Raw genomic sequence first — 26,085 nt, forward strand, 5'->3', positions numbered from 1 at the left:
GCTTCCTTCTGACTCCCACATTTGCCAGTTCCTGCTTCCGCCTCGGCGCTCAGGCCCCTTTTGGGGCCTGGAGGGTCCCTGCCAAGAACTTCCGTAGCTTCGCGCCACCTCTGACATTGGCCTCTGAGAACACGCGGGCCTGGGGAGCCCTGTTCGCACAGCCTCTCTTTCACGTCGCCTGCAAGTCCCGTGTCCCCAGAACACAGACGCCCTCCCACCCACCCCTTCCTCTGCCCCAGCTATTCGATGCCTTTCTCTCATTCGTTATCAGCTCCCCGACACCAGGAGTGGTGCTTAGTGTCACTTCAGTATGGCGGCCCCCATGACGGCGAGTGCAGGGGACAGTAATACTGACAAGACATCTACGAGAACTGCCCAACGCCCCAGAGGGCTCCGCCACCTTTTCCTCGAGAGAGCGTTCTCAGGCGGCAGAGCTGCGTCTCTGGAAGGAAACGTCCTACTCACTGGGGTCGGCTGGGCCTCGCTCATGGCCCTGAGCTGGGGGGTGGAGCAGGCCCCCGTCCCTCGGCCGGAGTCTGGCACTGAAGATAAGGCCCTCCGGGGAGTGGCCCTCTCGGGCAGGCTGCTCGCTTATCTGCTCGCACAATGCAAGGCTCCCGTGGCCAACACCCGGGGGGAAGGGGGATGATGTCACTCGCTTTGCCCCAACCTGGAGCCCCCAACTCCACCCCACCTCCAGCCTCCCCACCCAGGGACCCGGGGGCTGTGTGGCTAGAAGATCGTCAGCAACATGTTCAGAAAATGCCACCCCCCCCCCCCGCCCCACATCCAGAAACCTACGGTTGGGTTCTCATGCATTATTGTTGAATTGCACGCAGAGGCCGTTTTCTGCAATGGTGCAATCTAGCCAAGCAGCCCTCGATTTCTGGTCAAGACCCACGGCACAATAACATACTCTAGACTGGCCATGTCATATTTTACACGTTTGAGGTTCTATATAACTCAAGCTAGATGAAACCCTTTGATATCTTTAACAAATCATCGAGGATCTCGGGGACCCCCTGAGAGGGTCCTGGGAAGCCTCGGGGGCCCGCAGAGCTCATTTTGGGAACTTCCGCTCTGGGGTGACAAACAGTTTGGCAGAACATTAGGTCCACTAATTCCTAAGCTGTGAATCCCATAAACTTGAAAGCAAACAGTATACATTTAATTGAGTAACTGTTATACAAGATGTTAGAACAAGTATGAAATAATTCACCATGAATGTAGAAATGATCAGAAGCTAACAATATACATGTGTAAATACAGTGCTAGGTACTGGGTATGCAGACTTTTTTAAGGGTCCGAATCAACTTTATAATCAGTTCTTTTCTCTCACCATGGGTCCTGGGGGCAGGGGAGGGACACACAGGGAGAGACCTGTCTGTAAGGTCCTTGAGCTAATTTGCCTATGTTGTGTCCCCAGGCCCCGTGAATCCCCCAGGTGGCTGTTCCTGTCTTCGCTGCACCTGTCTCTCTCCTGCTATCCGCTCTGGGGGCTCCCTGGAGGGACGGCATCAACCTCTGGGAGGCCCGAAGGGACACAGGAGAAAGGGAAAGAGGTGACAGGTCACCTTGGGCTGGCTGTGTCCCCTCTAGGCACCGCTCCATAGCTCTGTCCCCTCGAAGGTTCTCACAACCTCTCCCACCCTGTGGCCCCGGCAGCAACGCTGGCCTGAGCGTGCCGCCAGGTCCCTGAGTGCCACCACGTCCCCGAGTGCCACCTGCAGCTTTGTACGTCATTGCTCCGTAAATCGCCCTGCCTCCAGCTGTTCCAACCGGGGGCCGCCCTGACTGCCACACGTATACCCGTCTCTTAGTTATTGGGAAAAAATGTGAAATCTCCTTTATCCAGTCATTTCTCCTTTTAAAAGATTCCTGCTTTAGGAAATGCCTTTAATTACCTTTATTTCTTCAGTTGTAGGCCAGAGTTGTTGTTACACAGAACCCCTTTATTTAATTTACTCCCTTCTCACTGTCTCCACTACGCGAAAAGCCTTCCCAGAACTCACTCTCTCTCTTGTGCACAGAGTCGAGGCCAGCGCTTCAGGAGGGGGTTGTAGGAGGAAGCGTAGGGGGGGGGAAATGGAAGTCATTGAATGGGACTTCGAGCTCTGTGGCAGGTGGTGAGTCTTCCCAGCCTCCACCGGCGTCATTTTGGAATCCAGTTCACCTCTGAACCGGTCGGTCTCTGTGAGGCTGAATGACCAGTCACTACTATTCAGACAAGACCCGAGGGGGTGACAGAGAACACTGAGGAATGTACACCCCCTGGAAGGATCCCGAGGCCCTGCCTGAGGGTCCTCCTGCCTGGGGGCTCCGAGCCTGGGCCGCAGCCCTACCCCTCCGCTTCCAGGCAGTGGACGGCTCCTGGGTGTTCAGAAGGCGTGTGTCCGCTGCCAGGCCTGGAGACCACTCGGTTCACTGCTGGCTTCGGGGCCCAGCCCCTCTCTTCTTCCGAAACCAGCCCTCCACAGCCGACACCTCCCCCACTGTCACACGTCCTACACCAAACCGGGGACCGGCCCCCAGATCACCCCTGGGCCCCGCAGGCTCTCCCTGCAGGGGTGGAAGTGGAAACCCCACCCCCTCCCCAGTGTGCTCGGCCCACAGGCCGGTCTGGAGCAGACGCCAGGCACGGCCCTGCCCCCTCTGCCCTTGTCTTCTGCTCACACGCAGCCCTCGTCCCTGGCACTGTGGCCACGGACAGGGCGCTGCCACCCTCTGCCATCAGCCAGGCTGGGGTGGGGAGGCTGCAGCATCGCCAGGTCCTGGACAATGAATTCATTATTCACCCCCCGAAGTGTCGTCAGCTGTCATGTTCAGAATATGTCCTTGGCGCAGGGGCTGCTGGAGGTGAGAATTGCACAGCAGTGGTGACGAACGCCGGGGCTTTGGCTGAAGCCCGTCTCCTGAGAGCGGCCTCTTGGAGCAACGCCCTCGATATCTTCCCCTGGGTCCTGTTCGGGCTTCAGAACGGCAGCAGGAAGAGGCTGACTCAGGCCGGGACAGATGGCTTTGGCTTTCACTGACCGCACCCCCCCCCCCGCCCCCTCCACCAACCTCGAGGGGCTCCTTGAGGAAGAGAAACTGAATGCCTGCTCTGCTCCCAAGAGCGGCCCAGGCAGAACAGCGCTCTCCCCGTGGGCACTGGCCTCGCAGCCCCCGGGGCGTCTCAAGGAGAGATTCAAGTTCAGCAGCTGTGGGCCACGTGCCCCTGCCTTTCAGATCCCAGGCTGCAGACAGGCCGCTGAGATCCTCGCCTCTCCGAGAACACGGGCCCCTTGTCGGCCGAGATGCAGCCTTCAGCTCAAGTGCCTGGCGGAATGCAAATATTTGACTGGCTGTTTCCGTGTTTGGAGAGTTGCCAGGATGCTCCCTTGTCCTGTTAACGGTTTTCGAGGACACGGGAGACTGTCTTACAGGAGGAAGGACACTCTTCCCCAGGATTCGGATAAAGAGATGTGATGGAAGACCTCTCTCAGGGGAACTGACTTGCAACAGGAGCCCGGTGCCGACTGCTAGCTCCTGACTGTTGAGTGGCCGTGTGATCCAGGGAGGCAGGTACATGGCGCGGGGAAGGGCGGAGGCGGGGAGGTTGGCAAGGGGACGGATGCCTTGCCTGCCTTCTCCGAGGAGAGCAGACCGAAGGCTTCGCAGGCCTCTTCCAGCTCAGATCCTATGATGTGAAGCTTTGGAGCAACAGGGCGCCGAACGCCACAGGCCACGCGAGGGTGGAGAGTGGGTGGAAATACCCTCCTCCGGGAAGCCTGCCCTCCACTCGGCCCCCCGCTCGGTCTTTCCTTTAATGTCCCCTCCGTGTGTGAGAGCAGTCTGCATCGCATTCTCGAGCTGCCGGCTCTGCGGAACAGCCTGCGTGGGTTGCGTGGCTCAGTCGCCGGAAGCTGGAGTTAAATCTCTGAATGGTTTTCCTACATGCTGCCTTACCGTCGCCTTTCACCGGACACTTCCGAGTGCCCACTATTCTGGGTGCTTGGCGTGGGATTTCATGAAGGCATCCACTATTTATAGCAACATGGCAAACGTGATTGTCCCAAACTGGCCCCCTGTGGCCCCCCCACCCTGCCTCCCCCCCCCCCCACCCCAGGCCGACCCCCTCCAGCAGGCTCCCAATTAGTGTCAGGCCTGGTGGGATCCCCACCCCTGGCTTCTGGATTATTGCAGCAGTCTGCTAACTGGCCTACCTGCTTTTGCCTTTTAGGCCTCATCTTTGTTTCCAAGACAACAGTCAGAATGCTCTTTTTGAAAAGCAAATCAAATTATGTCACTTTGCTCAGCGCCCACCAATGACTCCCACAGAGTAAAACTCAACATTCTTACAATGGCCTGTAAGAGTGGCTCCCCAAGGCCTGGACCCCCCCGAAACCTCTGGGTCTCATCGTCTTCCGCTTTCTGCGTGCTCACATCACGCTGCTGTCTAGTGCATTGGCCCCCTGGCTCTTTCTGGAACATTCTTCCCCGTTCGGCCAGAACTGCAGCTCCTTCCAGCTCCTCTGGGCACGTGCCAGAGAAGCCTTCCCCGAGCACGGCGCTCTGCGTCTCCCGTGCACCTCAATCCCCCGGAAGACGTCTCCCCACCTGCCGTTCCCTGTTCTCACTTGTTCGGCGGCTGCCTCCCTCCACCGCGGTGTAACTTCTCCAGGGCTGGAGCTGTGTTATTCCCTGGGGATCCCAGGAGCTGAACGCAGCGGAACCTGGCATGGGGCAGACACTCGGTGGGCATCTCTAAACCAGTGCGAGGAAATGTCTTCTCTCCCCGAGTCACCCATTAGCTCCCCAGGGGCGGCGTCTTCCAGCCCCAACTGTGACCTGACTCCCGGTTGCGTGCCCCGGTCACAACTGCTGCTGTCCCATGCTCAGTGCTCAGAGGGCGTTCGCCAGTCGGCCCGCCGCAGGCCAGCCCTGTTCCCCGGTACCCTGCGCCGTCTGGGGCAGGTGCACCCCCTCAGCTAACGTCTGCCCTCCCCCGCAAGTGTGCGCATATCAAGATGTTCACGCACCAACACACACGCAGTTTATCGCAATTCCTTCTGGGAGGTTTTCTCCTTGGAAATATTTAAAAAGCAACGGGAGTAAAACCAAAACGCCACCAGAGGGGCCATTGCGAAGTGTTCACATAAAATCTTAATGTTTTTTATTCTCACCCGAGGACGTGCTTATTGATTTTTAGAAGAGGAGGGAGGAGAGAAACATTGATATAAGAGGGAAAAAAGTTGCCTCTTTTACGCACCCCCACCACGGACTGAACCTGCAACTCAGGCATGTGCCCTGACCAGGAATTGAACCGGTGACCTGTTGGTTTATAGGACGATGCTCCGACCAGCTGAACCACACTGGCCAGGGCTAAAATCTTAATTATTAATTACTGTCCTAAAATGCTGTAACATATATCGAATTCACATTTCAGTGTGTTTTATCTTCGTATTAGAAGCATTTTAACAAATGTAGGTGGGGAAGCAGTAACTGGGGTGTGTTTACGGGAAGTAAATATGTACCTGGGAAATAGGGTTTTTATACTGTTACAGACACTGTTAGAGAGTCATTCTCACCTCCTGAATCTCTGACCAAGGCAAGGGGACTCTGCCCGAAAGAAAATGGCCATAGCCTATATTGCTCTTTCACACTCGAAGCCTTTTCAGCGGGAGACCAGATTGTCGAGAGCAATGAACAATGGGTGGGAATCACACTCTCATTCTGTGCCAAGTGGTGGAGTTATTCTGGGACCTGCCTTGGTCAGCTGGCGCAGACGGGAGAGCCGCGGGCTTGTTAATTCATGAGCAGGAAAGCATCTGGAGCGGGCGGTCTCAGTGGCTCTGCCTCCTCGGCTGTGTCCTTGTCGATCACAGGCCAGGAGTGGGAGAGGGGACTGTATAGACACGGGGCAGGGGCAGGGGCAGCTGGGAAAATCACACATAAAGAGTGGCGGACACCTACACAGCAAGCCCTTATGACTTCCCACGATCTCACACACGATCCCCTTTAACGTCGTGGTCACATCTTAGGGAGAGGACCATCACCGTAGTCATCATCTCCATCACATCACCATCACCACCGCCAACACCCCCTTCGCCACCATCATCGTCGTTACCACCACCATCAGCACGGCTGCCGTCACCGTTGTCACTGCTACCACCACCCCACCCTCCTCCTCCTCACCACCATCCTCCTCATCTCCAGGGGGGAGACGGAAAGTGTCGCTTCTGGATAGCGAGGTAATTTGTCTTAAATCCGACGACCAGTAGTAGGTTGAATTGGGTCTTCTGAGTCCAAATAGTTTGCTCTTCGCACTCTGCTCTCTTTCCCGGCTCAGTTGGGAATTCTGAATGGTAAAAATCAAAGACTGAAAGACAGTGGCGCTTCCGGAATTTCTGTCTGCCAAGTCCTTGGCGTGGCAACCTCACCGGCGAAGGGCCGTCTGGACTTCCGCCGGAGGCTGAGTGCAGAGTAGGCGTACAGCTTTTTCCTCAGCCTGCAGAGTGCAGACCGTCCAGAACGGCAACGTGTTCTGGAAAAGCATTCTATTAAGATTGAAAATTCCTATTTGCTTTTCAGTGTTGAAAGACACGAACGGAGATTCACAGGGGCTGAGACAGGCCTCACCTGAAAGGCATCCCGGGCCCCACTCAGCGTAGAAACCAGCTTTTCCTGACATTGCGCCACGTAATTCATCCGAACGCAGTTAAGAACGCCTCCCACAAATCGCACCTGCGTCTCTGTTCTCCGACGTGCTGTTCTTCGCACACCGTCCTACCGGCACACGGCCGTAACGAGGAAGAGAAATCCCACTGTAGACCGTGCTTGCCTGTCTGCTCCCTCTCGCAGTTCCCTGAGTGCTCGTGCACCCAGAAAACGGAACGGTGTGCACCTGCTCAGCCAGCTGACTCCGTTGGCGACCCGAGAGTCAAGTTATTTCCTCCCTGCTTCTTGGCTCACGGCTTCTCGCACGGAATGGACAGTTTAGAATGAAGTCAAGAGGCAGGAGGGACCGGCTGTTGGAGTTGTACAGTGTAAATATTTAAACTTTTAACTCCCAGGGATCCACAAAGGAAAAATTAGAGTAACCCCGTAATTTTTAGCCTCCTAACCTTATCAGTTTCCAGAAGGCAGTAACTTGTTCTTCCTCCTCTTCATTTGATTTACAAATGATTATGTCCTAGGGTCAAATGTCATGGTACAGCGGATAACCCGCCCCCCCCCCCACACACACACCAAGGTCTTTTCTCTGTTCACTAGGTTTCCTATTGGTGAAAATCTCTGCAAATCTGGACACACTGTTTTCTCTCTCCTGCAATTGGGGGAACAGAAACCTCCCCCCTCCTCCGAAAATTCCCATTTTCCTTACTTTTATATTTTAAGGTCCAAACGTTTTACTGAACAAGTATCTGTCACTGAGCTTTAAGCATCTCCTGCCGGAAGCATTCGCTAACCGAGCAGAGGCAAGTGGGAAAAGCTTAGGACATGGGACACGTACATGTGACAGACCGATGATCGTATCGATCGCTATTGATTTGCCTCCTGGAGTGAACCCGGCCGTTCCGCCTGCCTCCTGACTGTTTCTCCAGCCGAGCTCAGAGTCTTTCTCTGCCACACAGTCTATACACGGTCACGTCGCTTGTTCTTCCCTTCTCGACAGAAAATTCTCGGCGACCGACGAGACGCGCTCTCTATGCTCGGCACGCAGTGACGTGGTTTTCGGCTCCAACGTCCTGGTCTGCCTCTCGACGAGGACTGAACACGCCTGGCTCTGGGCAGCCCCTCCTCCACCCTGCGCACCTGCCGTGGGGTCACCGGCTGCCCAGCCAGCCCGGCCACACCCCCGTTCGGCCCCAGCGCAGCCTGGGACGCACCGATTGTGGAGAAAGTGTGTGCACACCCAGCATCCTGCCAATACCTACATCGGGGGTTCGTTTTCTTCTCTCCAGTTTTACTTGCTAGGACCAGTCACTATTGTGGGTTTGGTTTTTTCTGTCCTTTCCAACTCTTCTCTGCCTTTCTTCTGTCCCTTGAAATAGTCTTTTCGGTTGGACTCCTCTGATACCTTTCCCATCTTTGCAACCTCTTCTGAAATCAACCCAATTGTAAACTTCTTCCCCGAACGCCACAGCTGTTTGGCAAGCAATCAACAATCAACAGGCCAGGTTTAGCCATCCACGAGCAAAGGAGAAGTTGGATCCGCTGATACTGGCTGAGCCCCGCAGGCCACGTGAGGCGTGGCCGGCAAGACAGGCCACCCCTCTCTCCGGAGCGTGCTGACTTGGGTGGGCGAGGTGACCGCTCTCAGGGAACAGGCCCGTGCTCCCGGTGAGTTTCACGCTTGAAGCAACAACTACGTGGTTCTTTTTTCTGTGAAACCATCGAGTGGCCACACATGCCGTGGGCAGGCCCACCTACACTTGGACTTTCAGCTCAAGTCCCGTAGAAGACAAGGTCAGTGTGTGGCGTGCCGTCCCTAAGAACAGTGCCAGCAGCTCAGAGACGCTCATCGAGCACCTGCGTGTGTGCGAGGTGGCGAGCCCCTCCTGGCCGTGGCAGGGGACTCGGAGCAGGGGACTGTGCGGTCCCTGGAGGGCAGACTGGTGGCTGAGAGCCCACGTAGCTGTGGTGCCATGTGCTATTTTGGTGCATGCGCCTTGGCAGCGGCCGCAGGAGCCTTCCTGGACATCCCTGGGAAGGGACTGCTCTGCAGGAATCCAAGGCCGAGGTCACACAGGCATGAATTACTGTGGGGGTGGGGGAGGGGGGCTGTGTCTGCTCCCAGACCCAGTGACAAAGAGCGCGGGGAGGATGGCTGCCAACCAAAGCTTTTGTCCCGGAGTCCAGAGCAGACATTATTCCAGGCAGCCGGGGCACACAGTGAAAGCACAGAGTGACCAGCTTCTCTCAACCCAGGAAGCCAGGGCAGCCTCCTCCCGCCCCTCCTCCAGGCCTGTCGCTGGGGTCCCGGGAGACCCCAGGTACGGGTGTTTCTGAGAAAGGTCCAACGTAGCGGAACAACAGGGACCTCATTCACGCCCCGCGGAGTGGGGCCGAGTCCAGCAGAAAGCTCCCACTCTCTCCAGCCGACGTACCTCTGCTTTCCCTACTGTTCCCAGAGGCTACGACCCAACCAGCCCGGACTTTGGGGATTTATTGGTTTCGTCCATAATCTTCATCTCCTCTTGCTTTCTTCCTTCTTCCTTTGAATGTTGGCAAGGGCGCATGTAATTCAGTAAATAGCGTCAACGTAGGCGGGACTACTGCAGATTGTATCCTCGTTCACCTATTTTTTAGGAAATTTCCTTTGGCTTCCTCAGCAGTTTCCACAGGAAGACAGGGAGTGGCCGTGAACCCACTGACACGTCTCGTCTGGAGACGCCTTTTGCAGTTCTCTTGCTCTCTCCGAGTTGAATGTTTCCCTCCCTTTGAATGGCAAGCACTGCTCCCTTCTCGTACTTGGCTTGGGGACAGGAGGGAGGTTTGGTTCAACGTGAGTGGCATTTTTTCCCAACCACCTGCCGGTCTAAGAGCATCAGCTGGTCTGAGAGCCACATTCGAGGGGACTGCCCTTGGCCCCTTCCCCTCCACAGGGTAGCGTTCTCCCTTGGGGAGGTTGGGACAACTCTCCTGGAGGCGGGGACGCAGGATGGGAGGCCCTCGCAGGCTGCACCGGTTCTGGGGAGCATTGGACGCCTGGCCCAGCTTCGCAGGACCCTGTAGTCTTTCCAGAGGCGAGATCTTAAAAGGCGTGTGTGCGTCCAGGGAATAGAGGAGCCTGAGAAACACTTTGCACCAATCACCGTGAACTTGGCATGCTATTACTCTGGTCATTGCGCTTGACCACGGATTCCCGAGCAGAGTTGAAACCGGAGGCAGCCAGGGCTCTGGTCTCTGAGGCAGGAAGCTCTCTCTGCAGCTTGCACACGGGCCAGCGAGTAATTCCGGCTGCTAACCCACTGAATGAGCGCCCCCTGGGGGTGTTTCCTCCCCCGTGCCAGCCCCGTTCTGTTCTTGGAGGCTGGCCCAGGGCCTCCACTGCGCCCGGCACTTTTTCTCCAACATCAGCATCACCATCATCAGGACTGTTATAGTTATCACTGCTATTACTACGCGCCCCCAGCCAGTATGACCAACCCGCGCCAGGCTGGCTGGCGAGGAGGCCCAGGGAGAGAACAGACGGAAGCCCTTTCATTTGACGACTTTGAACCCACAGTGAGAAGTCCCCCCTGGTCCCAGCTGACTGGGCTCTCAGGGCCCTGCAGTCAGATCCGTCACTCCCCCAGGGAAGGGTAGTGCACCACGTAGTATCTGTTTCCCAACCAGCACGAAGACATTGGGGTGGGGGGGTGTTTGGAAAGCTAGCCTCTGTGTGTGTGTGTGTGTGTGTGTGTGTGTGAGAGAGAGAGAGAGAGAGAAACAGAGAAACACACAGAGAGAAACAGAGAAACACACAGAGAGAAACAGAAACACACAGAGAAATAGAGAAAAACAGAGAAACAGAAACAGAGAGAAATAGAGAAACAGAGAGACACTCACAGAAACAGAGAGAGACACACAGGCAGAGAAGAGAGAGGGGAATAAATGTCGGGGTCTCTGGTGGTAGGTGGGTGACGGCCCCTCTCTCTCTGCCCACAGGGACTCCCCCACCGCTCAGGAGCACAGCCACACACTGGTGCCTCTTTGTTCTGTGAACCTTAACATCTTCTGCAACCGCAGAACACAGGAGCTGAAGCAAACAGGATCTCAGGAAGGCAGGTAAAAATACACGCTCGTGGGCACGACTCATTGTTTTTCCTCCCCAGGGCTTTATGTGGTCCGTACATCTAGATGAATGTATTTTTACTTTTAACCAAACGGCCCTTCGTGCTAAATCAGTGTGCCTTCAGGGGGAGAGAGTCCTTTAACAATGTGTCCGTTACAAGGAAATATGGTTGCCTTAGCAACAAGGTCCTGGGCATTTTTCTTCCTTCGTGTTAAGGGAACTCATCGTACTGGAAGCATTTTGGGCTCTTAGGCCAGCGAGGTGGGTTGGAAGCCTGGCAGACGCCTGCGGATGGAGGCCTCCGAGAGGTAGGCCACCCGCTGTTCAGAGATGCAGCTGCAGCTCAGAATGGGGTCTTGGAGGGGGTGTGCCTCTGCCTCGTGTCCCGGGGAAGAGGAGGCCCCGAGGGGTGGAGTGGCTTGTGGGGGACCCTCCAGACAGGCAGCAGCAGGTGCAGGCCCCTGGCCCCTTCTCCAGGGCTGTTCCCACCACCGCAGAGCTACGAAAAGTTGCCTCTCAGCTCAGGTTCTGTGAATGAGTCCCGTTTTGAGCATACTCGGGTAACCAGACATGTCAAAAAAACTCGGCACTGAATCTCTTCATGCGTCACTTTCCAGCCTGTTCCGCGCAGCCAGCAGGTGAGCACTTAGGGGAATGAGTGTTTACTGAGAGCGTCCGGGTGCCAGGCAACGTGCTGGCCGGGTAACGACCACTAACCCGCCCACCTGTGGGGCTTGCACTCCGTTTTATAAGTGAGGAAACCGAGGCACGGCGAGGTGAGGTGGCCACGCCCTGGCGCTGCGACCCCACAGAGGCGCTCTAGCGGTGACCCCACACTGAGCTTGCTGGGAATGACGCAACCCCTGGACCAATTTGGCAAACGCGACCCTGGAAACCGGACACAGACGCGCCGGATGTTGGATTTACAAGAATCCTCTCTCTAATCTTCGGAGATTAGGTTAAATGAGACAATCAGTCTGGAACGCAGGGAAGCGCGACGCCAACACCAGGAAGCTCGTTGGGACGTATCTGCACAGTCCAACAAGTATTGACACCCCACGTCCCCGCCAAGGGTGCTGAGGGTTAGCAGAATAAGTAAGTTGCTTACGGCCCATAGGCAGCATGAGGCCGAGTGAGAATTTGAATCTGAATCTTGCCCGCCCCCCAACTCGACTCTGAACCGTGCATGCTGAGGTTGAAACAATGACCTTAAAGCTCACGGATGCTCCTCGGAGGCGCAGGGCTCCCCAGCCCGCCCTGCCGGGCCTGACCTCTGCCGGGTGGGGCGCACAGCCCGCACTGCGAGCACCGGCCTGTAGGTGGCGCTCGCTAGCACCGTCGCGGATGTCACCAAGTCCTAGCTGTGATCACTTTTTAAATCATGAAGGGAGGAAATGCCGAGGTAGGTTTAACCAGAGAAAAACACCTCCAAGTACAACAAGGGACCCTGAGGTCCAACTGCAGTGGCTCAGACTAAAGCAACACTTGGGACTATGGCCAGCGGCCACCAAGCCCCAGCAGATTTAAGCGGCCATCAAAACCCAAGTCGTGGCTTTAAACATTTCCGAGGCCAGAACCAAATGACAGAAAGACAGACATCCACACATTAAATTGCGAGAGGATTCTAGTAGGTATCTGTGCCCTTGAAATGTCCTTCAATGAACTTGAATACTTGGGTAAATCCCCCCAAAACTTGCTAGTGCTCCTTTAAAAATTACTTGATAGAGTTCTTGCAAAGTCAGACCAGACATGGTTTCTTGGGGAAAATAACTGAACTTCGGAGGTCCCTGAAACCAGAATACCATTTATTCAGATGGCTCTCCAAAGTCCCAGCCTATGGGCCAGTGTCGTGGGCAGCATTTGAAGACGGCAGCGGCTGATGACTAGATACCATTTAAAATCACAGCCCTCTGGCCACATTCTACTGCCCGGCTCCACCTGTGGGAAGCAGTGAACTAGGAAGGGAAGTTGGCCGTGTGCCGGTGGGTGTCCCGGCCACACGTCTGGCCTGGGGAAGAGAGGGAGAGGCAGGGGGCGTTGGGGTCCGAGGAAGAGTGAGGGGAAGGTCCAGGGTGGGTGGGGCAGGCGGCGCAGGCCAAAGCAGCGGGGGTTCCATGGAGAACTGCCCAGTCCACCTGTCCACCTGTCCACCTGTCCCCCTGCTACCGCAGGCTTCCCTCAAGGTGCTGGGTGAGAGAGCCCAGGAGGGGAGGAGGGAAACATTTAATTGTTTTTCAAGCCAAACTCAACCTGATCTAGTCGTGACAAAGTAAGTATATGGAGGCACAGTTCCACTCCCTGGCCCCCTCTGCTCTGCCTCCGGTTCCTCGGGCGGCCAGAAGGATACCCGCCGCCACCACCCCTTCCCGAAGGCATGCAAGAACGTCCTCCGGTCCTCGCCCACACCGGGCAGGGGTTTCCAGCAGATCAGCATGGCTCCTGGCAGAGAGACGCATTTACCTTCACCAAAAATATCATCCTCTTCATCCACCAGGAACTCCTCTGGGCCCAGAGACTGCATCGTGGTGAGGGTGGTCCGAGTGCGACAGGCAGCGGCAGGTGGTCCCGGCAGTGGCCCTGGCGTCCCAGCTGCCACACACTGCCCTGGGCGGTTTCCTTCCCCGTTGCCTAAGCCTCGGGGAGGGCAGCTTCCGCTTCAGCCCGAGAAAGCGGCTTCATTCATTATGAACAGGCCCCCTGAGCCCTCTGAAGCCTGCGCCCCAGGTGGGGTCGTCCTCAGCCCCAGAGGAAGGGGTTTTCCTGGAAGGGGCTGCACACCCCGCGGGAGCTCCCGACAGATAGGGCTCCACGTCTGAGCCCCGTGAATTCTATTTCAAAGCCACAGCTTTCATTGTTCCTTAAAGAGGAAGGTGGGTTCTTAACTGTCAGGCGAATCTGAACACAATGAGTCATGTTGAAAGAGAAGGGCTCATGCTCTCCTATCTTGGGTTTGCTTCAATGACAATTTAGCTGAAAGAAACGCAGCCAACCCAGACCTGGCTTCCCCTGCCTCTAGTGACAGTGGCCCTTTCCCTACTCGAACATCCCGCATTTGGGGACTTGAACCCTGACGATGCTGAAACCTGACGTAACACACACCCAGGCTCTTGCTGGGCCCGTTAAGTGGACGGCCAATACATAGATGGTAGTTTGGGTCGGACAACTTCCATTTCACAACATTTTCCCAGCCTGGTTTTTTAGGCGTTATCGCTAAAGGGGACAGGAGAGAATGTGATGTGACCGGCAGCTCCTCCCAGAGGGAGCGTCTGGCGGTGGCATCGCAGTGGCCAGCTGGCCAGCACTGAGTTCTGTGTGGCTGTCCAGACCCAGGTCTCCAGTGGTGTTGCCCCTGCGTTGGTGGGTTTCCCAGCCTCTTGACTGAGTCGTTGAACCTCCCAGAAGGTCAAAAGCCCAGAAAATGCAAACGGGGAGGATGGTGGGGAGCCTGGACCTGAGGCGTTTCCTTCTGGCGACTTTATTCACTGCGGAGGCTGTCGTGACAAGTGGATATATTTCAATAGGCTTTATTTTCAGAGCAGTTTTCGGTTCGCAGCAAAATTGCCTGATGAACCCACGCCGACACGCCGTCTCCACCCAGAGCCCACAGTGCAGCGCAGGGTTTGCCCGTTCTCCGAGTTTTGACAACTATGTACGCAATACGACGTAGCCACCATTGCAGAATCATCCGAAGGAGTTTTAGGGCCTGACAATCCCGCCTGGCATCCTGCCTATCCATCCCCGGCAAACACCTGGCCACCGCTGAACTTTCCACTGTCCCGTAGTTTTGCCTTTCCCAGAATGCCGCGGTGCTGGAGGCACACAGCGGGTCGCCTTTTCGGATGGGCTCCTTTCACTTGGTGACGCGTGCGTGAGGGGCCTCCTCGTCTTCATGGCCTGAGAGCTGATGATGTTGGATCGTCTGACTGCTCCACAGCTGACGTCTCAGGTGTTTCCAAGGGTTGCCAATCATGAGTAAAGCTGCCGTAAACACCCATGCCCCGGTTTTTGTGTGGACGAAAGTTTTCAGGTGCTTCGGGCCAATGCCGAGGATCGTGTGATAACCCCGGCTGTCTCCCACGGGGGCTGCACCACCCACAGGCCCAGCCGCAGCGACGAAGCGTCGCTACTGCCCCACGTCCTCGCAGCACTCGGTGTCGTCAGAGTTCTGACTTTGGACGTTGACAGCCGTGTGCTGGTCGCTCTGTGTCTTACAGAGGAGCCCCCTGGTGCTACCCTGCAAGCGAGAACCTGTCCCTAAGGTTCTTGAAAGGACTCCAGTTTCTCCCCGGGAATGGAGGACACACAGGGCCGGACCAGTCCAGCAGCCAGAAAGCGGCCCCCGGAGGCACTCCGGCAGGTAGCCGGGAAGAGCTGCCCGAGGCCCTGCGGTGCACCGCTCCTCGCCCCTGCGGCCCTGGCTGCTGTGGGGTCCCCACCGAGCATGCGCAGTGTAGGCCTGCCGGGGCTGCAAACTGCCCGCCGCCCGGGCTGGGACCACCCCAGGGGAGAGTTTGGAAATGTGTGGGTGTTCGGGCTTGCACAATGACGGGGGTGTTACTGGTAGCAACCTCTCGGGAACCTTCCTGCAAGGCAGGGGGTGTGGCTCCCGCGGAAGGACTGTTCAGCCCCAAATGCCAATCATGCCCCTCCCCCGCTGAGAAACGCCTGGCCCGCCGCAGGGGCTGCGCCTTCCTCTAACCCTCCTTCCCGGCTCTCCACCGCCCTTCACCCTGATGCACTCCAGTGACATTTGCGGTCAAGGATCCCACTTATTATCTAAATTAGACGAGCCACAGGGGCCTGAACTGTAACGTGGTGCAGCCACTGCAGGACACAGCCTGGAGCTTCCTCAAAAAATCAAAAATCCAACGGCGGTCTGACCCAGCAATTCCACTTGTGGGCGTTGATCTGCAAGGGTTAAGAACAGGGTCTTGGACGGGCCCCTGCCCTCCAGGTATGTGGTGGCACCGTTCCCAGTAGCAGTCAGGGTCCAGAAGCCACCTAAGGGTCCGTGGGTGGGTGCATGGTGAGCGGAATGTGCTGTGTGCTCACAACGGAATGTCACTCAGCCTCAGGAAGAAGGAGGTCCTGTCCCAGGCCAGGACGTGGATGAACCTGGAAGACACTGTGCTAAATGAATTAAGCCGGCCACGAACCGGACAAACACTGCATGACCGCACTTGTGTGAAGTATCCAAAGTTGTTAGACACGTAGACACTGACTGGGGCTTGCCAGGGGCCCGGGGATGGGATCTGGGGGTTTGTTCCATGGGCAAGCCGTTCCCTCAGGCCAGCGTAGAAAGTTCTAGACTCTAGAGATTTCTTGGACAACCGTGTGCCTGAAGTTGTCAGCACTGCGGCGCAGACCTGATCAGTAAGAGGGCAAGTGTGTGTTGTGTGTCTTACACCGTATGCAAAGCCGTGGTCCCTGCACGGGAAACTGGGCTGTGGCCTGAGTTTGCTGGGGCTCGGAGAGAGGACGGGTATCCCCGCTGGGAGGCACAGCACTCCTCAGCCTTTGTCCTTGTCCTCTAATCTTCACGACCCCAGAGGTGGAGGGTCTCATCCTGTTTACAGATGAAGAGCTCACAGGACTTGCGTGGGCTCGCACACATATGACGGGCCACTTGGACTAACGCCAGTGCTCACGTCGCTGCTCCCGGCAAAAGAGCTCTGGGGTACCTGAGGGGCATCGGGCACCCCAGGTCCCCGTAGGTCTTGGGGGTCCTCACCATTTCTGGTCTCTCCTGCCTCAGAACCACCCAGTCAGCAAGTCGGCCTAAACTTCGAGGCCCATTTCCTTGGGGAGGGTGGGACGGCGGGGCTCCCAATTCCTCCGCTAAATCCTAACCCCCCAGGACCTCGGAATGTGGCTACTTGGAAATAAGACCATTGCTGATGGGACGGGCGAAGATGAGGTCCCACTCGGTGTGGTGGGCTGCTAATCCAGTGTGACTGGTCCTCCTACACAGAGGGGACTGCAGTCAGGGAGGACACCGTGGGAAGATGGAGACGGGCAGGTGGACACCGGGGCGAGTCGGGAACCTACCCCCTTTCTCCATCACAGAAGGAGCCTGTCTGGTTGACACCTTGACCTTGGACTTCCAGCATCCAGAGCTGTGGAGTCGTAGATGTCTGTTATCTAAGCCCCCTGGTTTGGGGCGCCCCCTGGTTTGGGGCACCCCCTGGTTTGGGGCACTTTGTTAGGAAAGTCCCCCAGAAGAGGCAGAGAAGGTCGTGAAGCCTGTCCTCTGGTGGGACAGAAGCCCACACTGGTGCCATTTTCTCCCTCTGAGCACTTCGCAGATGGTAAAGTATTTTTTTAAACTGTAAACTACGCAGAAAGGTTCACAATTAATGAGGAGCTAATCCTTGTAACCTGAATTCTCACACCACAAAATAGTAATGACTGTGTCGATTTTCATACGTCCAACCTAACATGAGCACAGTCCACTTAAAATGTGTCCCACTGTGGCTGAAAGGCAGTAGGCGCTCACGGGTGTTTCTCCAGTGGAAAAGAAGGTGAAATGATTCAGGGTGAGACGTCCAGAAGCAGAAAGGACAACGAAGTAGGAGAGAGGAACTGAAACTACGTGGAGTGGTTGGAATCAAGGGAGAAAAAGAAGGTAAAAAACCCCACGGAAGCAGAAACAATCTCATCTCTGGGTAGCTTTGCCTGTGACAATACGTGAAGTGTGTCAAACCGCAGAATGCCACCACCAAGCTGCTGGGACCAAAGGGACCTAGTGTTTCATGGTGTTCCTGTTCCCACACGGCGAAGAGGCGGCACCCACTCCGGGATGACAGCCAGCCAGGAGGCTGCGCAGACCTCTACTCACTGGCCCCCGCTGCAGGGGCACCTCCTGGCTGTCGGGGCCTCCGGAGGGCCAGGTGCTGAAGAGGCCTGTAGTATAGGATTGTCATCCTCAGTGGGACCCGCGACCATGAGGGGAATTGCCCAGTGAACAGACCTGCCCTCTGCTCTGGCAGAGGCCCAGCCAAAGGAAGAGACTTTCCACCAGGTGCCCCGAGAATTTTTAAACCATGCTGTACCTGCTTCTTTAGTCAGGGACACTGACCTCTTTGCCCTGAGCTTGTCAAAAAAAAAAAAAAAAAAAAAAAGAAGAAGAAGAAGGAGAAAGAAAGAACGAAGGAACATAACAAAAGACTTCTGGTGTGAACAAATCAAAAGTATTCCTATTTTCTTGTCAGATGGCAAAAATGTAATATTATCGGGCGGGCGGCAGAATTTTAGTGATTAGTTGACGGGAGCCGTGCAATGAACCGGGTGGGACGTCGCTGCTGTGGTGACACTGGCACTGGGCGTGGTTCCCAAGGCAACAGCGTCCGCCACGTGTATGTACCTTCGCCGAGTCAGAAGCTGCCACCAGTGATGTCTTCAAGGGCGTTGGGGGGACTGGGGCGGCGGTTTGGCCAAACGAAGCCGCGACCCCGGCCCGTGCAGTGGAGACGCTGACTGTGACTTGGCCCCCGTCAAAGGGAAAAGCCCTGGAGTTCAGCCCTTTGTCCTCCCCAATGTCATCGCCACACAAATTACCCATTTATACATCCGTGTGCCCATCAGCACGGATGTAGAATTGTGGCTTAATGCGGCTGTCTTTGAAATAACACGGGAGGGAAGTGATACACGAAAATGCATGCGTACCGTCCTTTCTATTTGCTTTTGCAATGACCTTTGCCAGTGTCCTTTATCCTTATTGTTTTTACGGCTCCGAGTTACTGTCCAGCGTCCCTTCGTTTTGCCCTGAAGGTCTCCCTGTGGCTTTCTGCTGAGGCAGGGCCACACTAGGTTCCTGCCATAAATGAAATTCCGCGGCTTTTGCAGTTCTGGAACCGGACTCACTTCTTCAATCTTGAGGGCTAGTGCTGCCAGATACAGAATGGGTGGCTGGCACTTTAAATGTGTTAGGTGCTACCTTCTGCCCCACGCAGTTGCCAGTGAGAAATTGCTCCTTAGTTTGCCTGAGGATCCCTCGTACGTGGTGAGTCATCTCTCCTCTCAGCTTTACGGTTCTCTTCACTCTTGGCTTTGGCGGTCCAGTTATGACGTGCACAGGCGTGGGTTCAAGCTCCAGTCAGTTTAAAAATGTTTCTTTTTCCTTCCGTTCCTCAAACGGATCACCTCAAACTTTTAACTCGGCTGACTTCCGTTTTTGACAATTTACCTGAGAAGATGGCTTAACAATTAGGATGAAATTCTGTTGTGGGGGGTGCCGTGTGATTAGATGGAAGTACCTATTCAACAAGAAAACGTGTGAAACTCATCTATATCTCACAGGGCACGTCCATGCATGTTTTACATGGCCGATGGCGACATGTATGGTGACGTGGGTGGTATGGACCCCCCGTGGAGGGGGCTGGACCAGCACCCAGGACGAGGGGCTGGGAAGCACAAGACAGCCGGGCCCTGGAGTGTGAGCATCACAGAGGGGGGCCCGGCAGCTCCTCACCTGGGCTGAGACTAGCTTTTTGGGTTGTGGCCCATTTGTCTCCTGACCTGGCCCTCCTCAGCCTCAGCCAGAGTTCTGTCCCCTTGGGGACAGCCGTGAAAGGAAGGAGTTAGAATGGGGGACTTGCTGTGTTCTGATTTTGGCTAAATGTTTTTGAAAACTCTTCCCCATTTGGCATCTCTCTAGTATACAGGGTCCAGCAGAAGTCAGGCCTGCTTGAGGGTGGTGGGTCGGGTCACAAGAGGTGTGTAATAATTTACAGTTTTAACGTGAACCCGTCACCTAAAATGTCGCATGGTGTGCTTGAGTGTGCTATGGTTCTGTTACAGAAGGACATGCGTGTGATTTGGTAACAAAAGAGTCTGTAATAGAAAAGGGGCGTTTTTTGTGCCGGACCCTGTGTCTCTATGCCTCAGTAACCTCTGACCACACGAAAGACAGAAAAGTAATTTGGGGCAAGAGATCTTTCAAAGGCTACCTTCAAGGAAGGAAGGAAGGAAGGAAGGAAGGGAGAAAGGGAGGGAGGGGGAAGAAGAAAGAAAAGAAAGCACGAGAGAAGGCAGAATAATTTTTTTTGGAAAGAAAATGCTTCCAGATTGCATGTTTTTTTGAGAGGTTCCGTGGGTGGACCTCCAGAGACGCTCCTGGAGTGGAAATCCCAGCCGTCCTGGAAATCCCCGCACTCGCCCCGGGTGCCGAGGGTTGGTAGCCGGCGGAGCTGGGGCCTGGATGAGCCTTGGACGCCTTACCCGTCACCCCCAGCTTCCGAGCCCCCCTTCCCCGGGCTTCATGCCTGCACCCGGGAAGGACCTAAATGCACCCGAGTCTGCCTGCACAGAGAAGGCAGAGGTTTGGGACTAAGAAATCGCCGATCCTCCTGTGTCTCCCCAGGCAGGCTGGACCCCGAAGGTCCCTTCCTCACGTAACGTTTTGGTGTGAAGTGCGCATCACGACCCGGAGGGGCAGTGGGGACAAGGCGTGGAGGGAGGACAAGGCATGCCGTGGCCTGATGCGCTGACGTGGGACCCTGGTCGCCCCAACCCTGGCTCTCCAACGTTCCCAGGCCATTCCTGTGGCCCTGGTGTCAGGCTTTCACCTCCAGAGAACAGGAGTCGCAAAAGCAGCCTCCTTCCATCCCTGCAAACAGGGTGGCCCAGACACGGCTCCACGCGGGTGGAGAGAGAGGCCACGCGACTCCCCTCTGAAGCTTTGCCAGTCACTGAGCAGCCGGAGTGTCACTGGGCAAAGGGGGCTGCCCCCGTCTCCCTTCCCTCTAAGGAAATGAAGAGGGTAGTGAAGGAGAAGGTGGGAGGTGGGTGGGGAGTGTGGAGGAAGGAAGGGAAGTGGGGAAGGAAGGAAGGGAAGAGAGAGCGGAAAAGGGGGAGGAGGTGACTCGGGCTCAGGGAGCTGGTGGGCTCAGCCTTCGCCCCGGAGCCTCTCTCTCCCCCTCTCTCAGATGAACGCACATGGGAATTTGTAGCTTGTGATACATTGGCCTAGTTCAGAAAACAATCCCCGCTGACATGCAAACCGAGGCTGCTGGGGAAAGTTTCGTCATCACCCGTGGGTCCGAGTTTGGAGGCACCGGGCTGCCCTCTCCATCCACGGGCCTCTGATTTCTCTCCTGCAGCACGGGCAGCCTGTGGCTTTCCCTCTCTGCACAGGCTTGTCAGCTCCTCCTTCCCCCCTCTTCAAAACAAGACCTCTTTTTCTTTTCCTAGAACTATTTCGGGCGTGATAGATTGAACAGTGCCACCCATCCTCTCGGGGACCACAAGCAGAGCTGAGTGGTGAACCAGGCCGGTAAACAAGGGCGTGGACCCGAGCCAAAGCCGGGGCTGAGGAGGGGGGAGGAGCAGGAAGGAAAACCCCTGTGGCTTCGAGGGGGAGGTGAGCACAGAGGGCAGCCGCCCTCCAAAAACAGGAATCAAAAAACAAAACTTGAACCTCACAGAAACAACCACGGGGTCGAAAGTTCTAAAGCTGTTTCTGCAGCTGATTTTAGGGAGCTCTTCCCTTGCCCCAGGAGCCCGCAAGTGTGAACCCCGATCCTTCCAAGTTCAGTGTGAAGGTGCGGGGTGGAGGGTGGAAAGGGGGAGTACGACGCTCGTCTCCCATCCCTGCACAGGAAGCCCCGACCGTGGGGTTCTGGAAAGTGGTTCGGTTGGGCCAGCTTCCTGGGAGGTCTCTCAGCTCCTGCAGCAAATAAGGAAAATTGGAGAAGCTGGCCCGGGGGAAACGGAGGCGAGTAGGTGGGCTTTTTCCAGCGTGCACTTGGCAGAAGCCAAAAGCAGGGTGAATGTCGACTTCCTACTTTCTGATCTGGATTTCCATCTCCTCCCGTCGTGAACACCTGTGGTGGAGATGGCGGGAAAGAGAGGCTCCAGGGACCACAATCCCACCCGACAGAGCAGGAGGCCAGGACTCCTTTGCCCAGGGAAGCCCCACGGGCATCGGCCTACCCTGGGGAAGGGGCAGCCAGTGGAGAAATGTTAGAATGACAGCTGAGCTATGTTCTGAGGAAATTTCAGAACATAACGGATGTGTCAACAAAGTTCAAAAAGCAAGTGCTGGGCACTGTACAGAGTGGGGCGGGGGGAGTCGGGGAGGGACAGGTCTTCTTATTCGCTCCTCAACGTAGACGTGACCTCAGGCTCAAGTCCGCAAACGCAGCCAGCTGCCAGGGGTGCCCACGAGCTGTGGGTGTTATTTATAAAGTGGTATAAACGTCCCAGGTGCTCGTAGGAGGCAGGGTGCTGCACGGGGCACCCAGTAGGTGCATTAGCACCCAGTAGAGTTTCTCATCCTGAGGCGTCTTCGTAAGAGCTTCACTTGAAAGGAACAGGTGACGAGTGACGGCAGATGTGATGTGGCAGTAATAATCCTGCAGGTTCCGGCTCCAACCAGCTAAGCCTGGGAGGGGCGGCGTGGGCCGAGAGGGTCTCCAGAGCAAGGCCACTCCCTCCCTCCCTCCCTGCCCACCAGCAGCCCATCCCCCTTGGGCAGCCTGGGCCTGCGTTAGCTCCTGCAAGCCCTCGGGTCTCGTGGTTCCTTCCTGGCAATGGCCTGGGTACCGATAAGGCGCATTTCTACTAAGAAACTGAGGGGCAGGAGTTGCTTCTTCTTCTGAGCTCCTTGTGAGGCAAGACAGGAGGCCTTTGGTGTGACTGTCCTCGCTTTACGACTAGGGAGACGAAGGACTAAGAAAGAGGTGACCAGGCAGCAGGGCCCGGGTCACGTGGCCCAGTCCGTACCCAGAGCAAGCCGAAATGTCCTCACGGGGCAGGTGAGCCACGCTGGCCTCCCCACCAGGGAAGCTCTTCCCGGGATGGTGGACCGGCTTCGCTTCAGTGAAGAGAAAACACATTTGTGTAAAACAGCCGTAAGTGTGTACCCCAGAGAGGCAGCAGGACAGGTGGGGTGAGTCGGGTAGCTGAGTGGGGGCGGACTTCTCAAATCTCTCGTTTTCTGTGCCGTCTCCTGGACCACGGCCCAGGCGTTAGAGCGGAGGCCTCAGGGCCTACGTAAAACGGGTCGGTTCTGGACCTCGAGGTCCTGGGAGAAGCACGTCAAGCAAGACCTTCAGTTCTGATGGAGACCAGCAGCCCCCAGACCTCTTCTAGGTGAAGGAGTGGTGATTCCCCCCTTCCCCAGTCCCCTAGGTGGTCAGACTTTAGAAGGTCCCAAGACGGACGCCATGGGGTGCTGTCCACCTCCCCACACGGAGACGCAGCGTCACAGGGGCCTGATGGGGTTTTGTGTCTGGAAGGCCTGCGTGGCCATGCAGGTACCGCAGACCCCAGGCCCTCGTGAGTGAGGTGCAGACAGATGTTTTCTCGTGCGAGTTCACCAGCCAGCCCATGAGCACTGCAGTTAGACAGTGTCTTTTCACAATGTCACCTGCCAGCTACAGAGGTTGTTCAATTCCAGAGACAAGGACGAGGCCTCCCTGAAACAGTCCCCTGGCAGTGCTCTCAGACGGACCCCGAAGGTTTATAACTGGGGGTGATGGGACTCCAGACCTTGGCCCCGGGCCGCCCCCCCCAGAGTGCCTTCCCTACCCCCTCTCCTCATTTTGATGCACTCAGAAGGAAACCCTATAAAAGACGCTTCCCAGAAACATGGAAAACTGGTATAAGGAAAATTTCATGGCGGGGCACAGGATTAAAGTTGGGTTTAAAAAGAGGTTTAGACCTTGCCTCTGGCATTTTCTGGATGAGATTTTTGCAGGTCCACCATTCAGACGGCTCAGCCTCGGTGTGGTGTCTAGTTCCCTTTTCTCTCTGCTCCCTGGGACAGGATGGCACATGGGAACGGAACTTGTGGCGAAGAGAAGCTGGCCACAGCAGGGCCCCGCCCCCACCGTCCGTGGGGTCCGGTTGTGGATGGGTGGTGAATGGGAACCGTGGGTATCCGTGTGCTGAGGGGCGTGGCACCACACACACTGTCTCCCGCGGAATGGACAGCATGTGAAACTCAGGCCACTTTTGAAATGCGATGAAGCAACGGCGAATTCAGTAATCGGGCGACCACACTCTCTGCGCTGTGTTGTGCTCTTTTGCACAATATGTAAGGACACTGCGCAGGAAACCCACAAAAGAAGGAAATAGGACGCTCGAGACCGTTGGCTGGCCAGACGGCGAAGTAAAGGGCAGGGTAGTGGGTACCCCACCCAGCCAGCAGTTTCTCATGGCCATTTTCTCTGTCTTCAGGCCTCTCTGACCCTCCCCCCTTGTGTTATTCTTTCCACCCATCCATGATCCATCCACCATCTATCCATCATTTACCCATCCATTCATTCATCATCTATCCATCTATCCATCCGTCCATCTACCATCCATCCATCCATCCATCCATCATCTACCCACCTGTCCATCCATCCAACATTTATTGAACACCTTGTCATTGTAGCTGTTAGGAACAGTCTGTCACAGGTGTGCTGGTAAAAGGTGAACGACTAGCTCTTAGACGGGGGAGAGAAGCAGGCGGGTTCAAGCGCTGTTCCGAAGGAGCGTGACTGGACAGAAGGCGGGAAGAAGGGGAGTCAGGGATTAAGACCTGGCTCCTGGCTGAACTGACACGGCCCCCGTCACTGTCTCTGGCTTCGACAGAAGGTGATCAGGGGGCTGTGTTTGCCATGCGGAGGACAGAAGGCGATGCGCGCGCTCAACACTCACGAAGCCCTCTCTGCGGTTTCTCGACACGGCGGGTGGTAAGAGTATTACCTCTGGCGGGGGGATTATGCACAGTTAGAAATATTTCTGCATCTTTAGCAAGACCAATGCCATATACCCTAAAACTCACTCACTTGAACTATATTAGTTCAGTGGTTTTTAGTATATTCAGAGTTGTGCAACCTGACCACAATCTAATTTTAGAACACACTCGAGAACTCAGAAAGACACCCTGCAGCCATGAGGAGTCGCTCCTGTCCCAGCGTCCCTGCTCACCCTGCCCCAGGCAACCGTCGAGCTACTGATCATCTCTGGACGTGTGTATGTTTCCCATGACGTCATGGGATTTGCGGTCTTTGGGAGCTTGCTTCTTTCACTTAAAATGTTTGCAAGGCCCGTCCTTGTGAGAGCATGGGGCAGTATGCCATTCGCTTTGATGGTCAGATAACATTTCTCCATCCGAATAGAGCACATTTTCTTTGTCTGCTCACCACCTGATGGACATCTGGGTTTTCTCTGCCCGTTGCCTATTATGAACGAGGTCGCCCTGAGCACACCTGTGCGGACATGTGTTTTCCAAAGCCGCCACCTCATTTTATGTTCCCATCAGCCACACGTGAGGGTCTCAGTCCCCAGTCCTCGTTCCATTTGTGACTGTCTCCTTTTCCCCTTGAGCCGTCCTCGTGGGCGGGAAGTGCCATCTCCCTGTAGTTTTGGTTTGCGTTCCTCTGATGACTAGTGACGCTGAGCAATTTTTTGTGCTCTTACTGGCCATTTGTAGGTTGTCTTGGGTAAATGTCCAGACGAAGTCTATGCCCACTTGAAACTTGGGTTACTCATCTTTGCAAGACTCTGTCCTGGACGGGCCACAGAAGTCCCTTATCAGATACACGAGTTTCACGTATTTTCTCTCACCCTGTGGGTTGGGTTTGTCTGATGATGTCCTTCGATACACGAAATTTTAAAGTTTTGATGCAACGCTGCTTAGTCATACTTTCTTACTTGTGCTTTATAAGAACCGTGGCCCAGCCCAAGTCACGGCATTTGTTCCTAGGCCTTCTGCTAGGAATCGAATCGTTTTCGCTCTTCCATTCAGGGGAGACCCGCGCTCAGTCAGTTGTGACCTGTGGGGAGGGGAAGGGGTCCACCTGCAAAGGTCCCACCTGCATTTGGTCCACCATTTNTGGGTTACTCATCTTTGCAAGACTCTGTCGTGGACGGGCCACAGAAGTCCCTTATCAGATACACGAGTTTCACGTATTTTCTCTCACCCTGTGGGTTGGGTTTGCCTGATGATGTCCTTCGATACACGAAATTTTAAAGTTTTGATGCAACGCTGCTTAGTCATACTTTCTTACTTGTGCTTCATAAGAACCGTGGCCCAGCCCAAGTCACGGCATTTGTTCCTACGCCTTCTGCTAGGAATCGAATCGTTTTCGCTCTTCCATTCAGGGGAGACCCGCGCTCAGTCAGTTGTGACCCGTGGGGAGGGGAAGGGGTCCACCTGCAAAGGTCCCACCTGCATTTGGTCCACCATTTTGTTGACCAAATTCCCCCACTGAATTGTCTTGGTGTGCATATGTTAAGTTTTGTTCTTCATCCTTCCCCTCTTCCCCAACAATTACTGAAAGAAAAGAAAAAAAAAACCATCCAACGTGTGTTTTCTTCGTTTTTCAAGTGGA

General features: G+C 55.6%; 1 protein-coding gene across 5 annotated transcripts in view; it reads right to left on the reverse strand.

The window, feature by feature from the left end:
* Positions 1-26,085, reverse strand: part of RIPOR2 (RHO family interacting cell polarization regulator 2) — a 114,575-nt gene that overhangs the window by 60,704 nt on the left and 27,786 nt on the right. The window contains exon 1 of one of the 5 annotated variants that reach the window (XM_037051390.1): positions 13,220-14,070. The exons of the other annotated variants lie outside the window; for them this stretch is intronic. Within the exon in view, the coding sequence (XP_036907285.1) occupies positions 13,220-13,280 (61 nt within the window). The 5' untranslated portion in view covers positions 13,281-14,070. Of the gene's footprint in view, positions 1-13,219; positions 14,071-26,085 lie in introns of those variants that run through there. 5 annotated transcript variants of the gene reach the window in all.

Source organism: Sturnira hondurensis, unplaced genomic scaffold (genome assembly GCF_014824575.4).
Source record: "Sturnira hondurensis isolate 20B ecotype Veracruz unplaced genomic scaffold, ASM1482457v3 Scaffold0007217, whole genome shotgun sequence".
NCBI lineage: Eukaryota > Metazoa > Chordata > Mammalia > Chiroptera > Phyllostomidae > Sturnira > Sturnira hondurensis.